The sequence below is a fragment of the Polypterus senegalus genome, chromosome 8, assembly GCF_016835505.1.
Source record: "Polypterus senegalus isolate Bchr_013 chromosome 8, ASM1683550v1, whole genome shotgun sequence".
Taxonomy (NCBI): Eukaryota; Metazoa; Chordata; class Cladistia; order Polypteriformes; family Polypteridae; genus Polypterus; species Polypterus senegalus.
In genome coordinates this window covers 150343237-150349236 of record NC_053161.1, presented here as the reverse complement: position 1 = coordinate 150349236, position 6000 = coordinate 150343237, and the positions used below count along the sequence as shown (strand labels likewise).

The following is a 6000-nucleotide window of genomic DNA, read 5'->3' as shown; positions in this document are numbered from 1 at the left end:
AGTTGCTTCTTTGCATCATCTGTGCTGCAACAGTCATTGGTGGGGAAGGAGGGACACTGTTGCCAGAAGTTTCCTACAGTAAGAAAAAGAAAGGAATGGTAATTATTGAGAAAAAGGTGTCTTAATTCACAAGGTTCTCACATTAGTGAAGCGCAGCGCCACATTGTGGTACAGTAATAAAAACCCAAAACAAAGTCAAATTACAACCAAATCGGAAATGTACTCCAGATTTAAGTCATTGTGCAGTTGAATTTCAACTGCTCTATGTTCACAGTGCTCTCTGAAAGGGATGTAACATTTCAATCTGCCTGGCAGACAGCAATTACAGTCTACCTACAACTAGAATTTTAACCTACACTCAACCATGATAAAATACACATAAAGCAGTTATGTCTTTTCACTGGTTGTCTGTTAAATATTGTACATCTTACAAATGCCTTTTAGAAACATATAAAAACTCTTTGTGACATTGGTCCGATTTATCATCTGTCTGTCACGTTAAATTATTACATAACCTGTCAATCTGCAGTCATCTAATGAAGAATTACTTTTGTTTAGTGTGGTGGACCCAACATTTAGTGTCCAATCAAACCTAAGCATTTTTGTAGTTTAGAGATAGACCACAACATTCCTAAACTACTTGAAATGTTATTCCACATTAGTTTTCCATGACACCACACAAATGTTTGCTGAGGGGGGCAGCTTTAAATGTTTGTTTATATTATAGTACACGTCCATTCCAGTGGAGAAGGAAACAGAATCGGTTTCTGAAATGGAATAAAAATTGTTAACTTTTGTACTAAACATGAACACTATGAAGTGTTAAACAAGTAACTAGAGTTTTAGATGTTTTATATTATTCAGAAGCTTTGCTGTTGGACTGTACACACAGGTGTTTCCTAGTTTGTGAAAATTTTATTAACCCAGTCAATAAATCATTTCTAACTAGCCAACCCGCGGCGTACCATACGCTGCATAATCAGGCCGGTTTTTTAATGATTTTTAAGCGAAGGGAGAAAATTTACATTTGAAAAATCGGTAATGTAATAAATCAGCAAGAAAAGCAACATGGTAACAATGCACGGAACGAACCAACACACAATCGTCCATGACTGAAAACTGGCGGACTGCCATCGCGCCTTCTCCTGCCAGACGGAGGGATGGGGGTGCACGGCGCTCAGGCGCGGTGGGTGGAACGGGAGGAGAGGAGGACGACGTCCATTCCGCTCCATCCGTCATGCTAGTCTGCTGATTTCTCGTTCAGTATGTACTGCCTGCTCATGTGCCCACCTCCAACTCGTGACTTGAGTCGTTGTCGTCTTTGCACAGTCCAGATGCACCTGTGACTCACGTAGACTTTTCATTGCTCTGCGCGGTTTTGGCTGCTTTTGTATATATAATCCACCAAGACACCCGACCACGGCAGTAGCAAGGTGGGAGGGGGGTGTGTACAAAGGGTAGGGACGTAACCAGTGGGAGTGTATGAGTCGCACTTAGTGGGAATTCAACGGTTTAAAGCCCGAATGGGGTTCAACGGCTTACCCACGCCTCTCTGCGCTGGGTAGACACACACTCAATCTCATGCATAATTATTTATTGAATGCTAAACACTTCTCGAAAGACACAGTTGTCTAAAACGGGTTGATGTGGGAATACAACAGTAAGTGAATGAAAAAATGGAACTCTGGAGAGAGCAAAATACAACACAATAGTGAACCCGCGGCATAACTAACGGCGCATAATTATTTATTGATGGTTGAACACTTCTGGAAAGACACAGTTGTCTAAAAAGGGAGGGTTTGAGGATACAACAGAAAGTGAATGAAAAGATGGAACTCCTGAGAGAGCAACATATAATTGTCCATGAGTGAAGACAACGCATGTTTGTCGCGGATGCGAATTGCTGTATGTAGCGTGTAAAACAGTTTGCTATGGTACACGCGGTCGTGAGTCGTAACTGAAAACTTGGCTTTTAAAGACTGCTTACTTCATTGTGTTTTAAAGTCAGTTGTAAAAGATTGTTTTAAGGATCCCATGGGATAACCCTCGCAAACCGTTTTACACGCTGCATATGGCGATTCACCTCCACGAGAAACATGCCTCTATGAACAGTCAACGTCGCTCGGAGGTGCATGTAGCCTCTATGACAGACGAATATAAATGACGCCGTTTTTTCTGTGTCGTCGCGTCCAAGTTGGTGGGCATGGCTCTGCAAGTTGTCATCGTATTCAATGGTCTTGGAATTGGTGGGCGTGGCTCCTTCCTGCGTGCGCCATAGGTGTCTTACTTGTCGGCGGCTTAGTGAATCTACGCCCCTTCCGGCGTGCTTTCCATGGGTGTCTTGCCTTAGTGACAGCAGCAGTTCAAGCACAAAGTGGGCCAGTGGCTCGTATCACAATACATAAACATAAGACTCTGACGAGACACCACCACCATCACTCCCACGCCTGAATGGCACTGAACTTTCTCAAAGTTAATACAATCAAAATGAAAGTCAGACTCCAGTTTTCAACTACTTCACATGTATTTGGACTTGCCAAAGTAAACTGATATTTCTTTGAATTTGATAATCCATTAGTACTACTATAATATTACATGTAGTGCCTTGCAAAGTGGAAATGTCATTTAATATGTTGACAAGCGTGTATAGTTGTTCAAGGATAGTTGTTAAGTATGTAAGAAGGAGATTTAATTGGCCAAATTATGTGTTCACCTAACTAATATTCTTGAGTGCAAGAATGAATGTGAAAAGATCTGAATAAATTAAGACTAATAAAAAACAGTACAGTGCTATGGTATGTGAGGTGAACCTCATGGTTACAAAGGCAAAATGTCTTCTCTATTTATCCACACAATTTATGACTTTATCACTGGCTCCCAAAGGCCCTAAACTGGGTGGCATAAAATTACATACTTATCAACACAGAGTGTAATCCTGAAGTCTGCATATTAAACAGGCATCACATTTAATATAAAAATGTAATTACAGTAAAATATGTTGTAGTTTTTTTTTTAAAACATCCCACTTTTGTACACCCTACTTCTGTGGATCAACAATACACATAACTATATTAACTATACCTCTGGTTTGACTGCTCGTTTATTAGCAAGAGACTTGAGCAGTTCTTCACGGAGCAGCATTTCCTCTTCCTCCTCTTCATCTGCAAATGGAGGTTTGGGAGGTTGCTCTGGCTCATCTGGAGGAAGAGGCGGCAATGGTGGTGGAATTTCAGAAGAAATAGTCAAGGAGTCTAGGTAGCCTTGGCCAATTGATTGCATGACCTGTGAAACACAAAGCACATTATAAACATTCAATATTTTGAATGGCATTACAAAAGTACTGTAAACCTCCATAACTAAAAAGGTTTTCAATTCAATGCAGTAAGCAAACTCTCCTTGTGTCAAAATGACATTGACATATGGTAGCTTAGGACATTGTGTGCATCCGAGATATTTACAGCCATATTGTAAAATTTCTTGTTAACCTAAAATACATTGGATTTTGTAAGTGATCCGACTGAAATAACTTCTTGAAGATAATTTTTTAAATATACTGACATTCCCACATTTAAGCTGGTAAATGAATTCCTATCCCTGCTGGACTGTTTTGATTTTTGTTGATTAGAACATACATATGTACAAAAAGAGGCCCGAACCCAAAAATCTGGATAGATAAAAGACGACTTGGCAGGAGAGTGTGTGTTTATTAACACTAATTATAACCCATACATGTAATATTTTGGAATAAGAGGGAAATGATGAAACCCTTGATTAGATAGGGAATTACAGCCAAGCCGGATACACAAGGACTCGCACATAATTCATATACAAGTGACAAGTCAAATAAACCTCAAAAATGATGAATATGAAGTACAGGCTATTTGAGTTACCATTTAAGAGAGACAATGGCATGTATTTGCACGGAAGAACTTGTAGTACTCTAGCTTTCCTCAATATATATCTATATCTCAACTATCTGTTGTCACTTCTCAGGATTAGAAAACAATGTAATACCATTCAGGCAGCAATAAGTAATAAGTTGCCATTTGAGAAATTTACACTTGCTGGTGACACCCACATTTAGGCCATATTCATATTTAGTCTCTTATTAGCTTTGCAGTGTCGTTATTAGCACACAAGTGTGGTAATCGTCTTCTTCTGTCTCTAGCAAACAGCTGGACAAGGGTGACCTCAGAGCCAGTATGCTGCTTGTGGGTGTCACTGGGTCCCTAATTTCTTTCATGACGAGTTTCCTCTATTCTCGGTTGAATGTGAGGTCCTTAGCTTCATGATGTTGATCCAGCAATTTTTGAGGTCAACTTCGATTTCTTTGATCCAGGTCTTTTTTGGTGCTGCCTTTTGTATTTTCTACTGTGATAGTCATTGCTGCCAAAGCAGCCCGTGTGGAAGCCTGCTGTCAGCCATCTTGCATATGTGTCTGACGCACTGCAGTCTATATCTCGGAATTTCTTTTTTGATTGTGGGCTGTTGCTCGCATCAAATTTAGATATAGTCATTAAGGGAGTCTGTGCTTTTCTTTAACTCTTTGTTAAGAGACAATCCAAGCTCCTTCATTCATCGGATTTTCAAGGAACAGACAAGTCACGGATGATCGCACAGGGACATTTTAGGCATTGAATGAAACCACAAACACTTGTTTGAAAATCATCATCATGTGGACCAGACATCATAAATTTTTATATTGTGTACTTTATTGGAATATCCACAAATACAGAAAAGTTTGTAATTTTAATATTTTACTAGTTTGGAAAAATACAATATGTACTATTATAAATTAAAAAAGAGGTGGAATGTGCTTTACTGAAGACTATTTAGGCTACTTTATTAATTTTCAAAGTATATACAAATATGGTCATGACTGCATCATAAATAATGCCCTTCCTTTTTAATAATCCTTATTTGTGCTGGTGGTGTAAAAGCTCTACACAATATGTGACGGCAGGAGCACACCATGGTTGATCCTAGGAGGTCTCTAAGTGTGGCACTTTTACATGTACGTTACTTTAACTAGGCCACTCCAAACTCTTCATTTTGTTTTTCTTCAGCCATTCAGAGGTGGATTTGCTGGTGTGTTTTGGGTCATTGTCCTGTTGCAGCACCCAAGATCGCTTCAGCTTGAGTTGACGAACAAATGGCCGGACATTCTCCTTCAGGATTTTTTGGTAGACAGTAGAATTCATGGTTCCATCTATCACAGCAAGCCTTCCAGGTCCTGAAGCAGCAAAACAACCCCAGACCATCACACTATCACCACCATATTTTACTGTTGGTATGATGTTCTTTTTCTGAAATGCTGTGTTCCTTTTACGCCAGATGTAACGGGACATTTGCCTTCCAAAAAGTTCAACTTTTGTCTCATCAGTCCACAAGGTATTTTCCAAAAGTCTTGGCAATCATTGAGATGTTTCTTAGCAAAATTCAGACGAGCCCTAATGTTCTTTTTGCTTAACAGTGGTTTGCGTCTTGGAAATCTGCCATGCAGGCCGTTTTGCCCAGTCTCTTTCTTATGGTGGAGTCGTGAACACTGACCTTAATTGAGGCAAGTGAGGCCTGCAGTTCTTTGGACGTTGTCCTGGGGTCTTTGTGATCTCTCGGATGAGTCGTCTCTGCGCTCTTGGGGTAATTTTGGTCGGCCGGCCACTCCTGGGAAGGTTCACCACTGTTCCATGTTTTTGCCATTTGTGGATAATGGCTCTCACTGTGGTTCGCTGGAGTCCCAAAGCTTTAGAAATGGCTTTACAACCTTTACCAGACTGATAGATCTCAATTACTTCTGTTCTCACTTGTTCCTGAATTTCTTTGGATCTTGGCATTATGTCTAGCTTTTGAGATGCTTTTGGTCTACTTCTCTGTGTCAGGCAGCTCCTATTTAAGTGATTTCTTGATTGAAACAGGTGTGGCAGTAATCAGGCCTGGGGTGGCTACGGAAATTGAACTCAGGTGTGATACACCACAGTTAGGTTATTTTTTAACAAGGGG

The 6000-nt window shown here is 40.2% G+C and overlaps 1 protein-coding gene across 1 annotated transcript in view; it reads right to left on the bottom strand.

The window, feature by feature from the left end:
* LOC120534381 (zinc finger C3H1 domain-containing protein-like) overlaps positions 1 to 6000 on the bottom strand; it is a 99540-nt gene that overhangs the window by 76114 nt on the left and 17426 nt on the right. Inside the window, exons 8-9 of the mRNA XM_039761930.1 lie at positions 3082 to 3282; positions 1 to 73 (exon numbers count right to left, since the gene is read on the bottom strand). The exon at positions 1 to 73 is cut by the window's left edge and continues 92 nt beyond it. Of these exons, the coding sequence (XP_039617864.1) occupies positions 1 to 73; positions 3082 to 3282 (274 nt within the window). The remainder of the gene's footprint in view (positions 74 to 3081; positions 3283 to 6000) is intronic.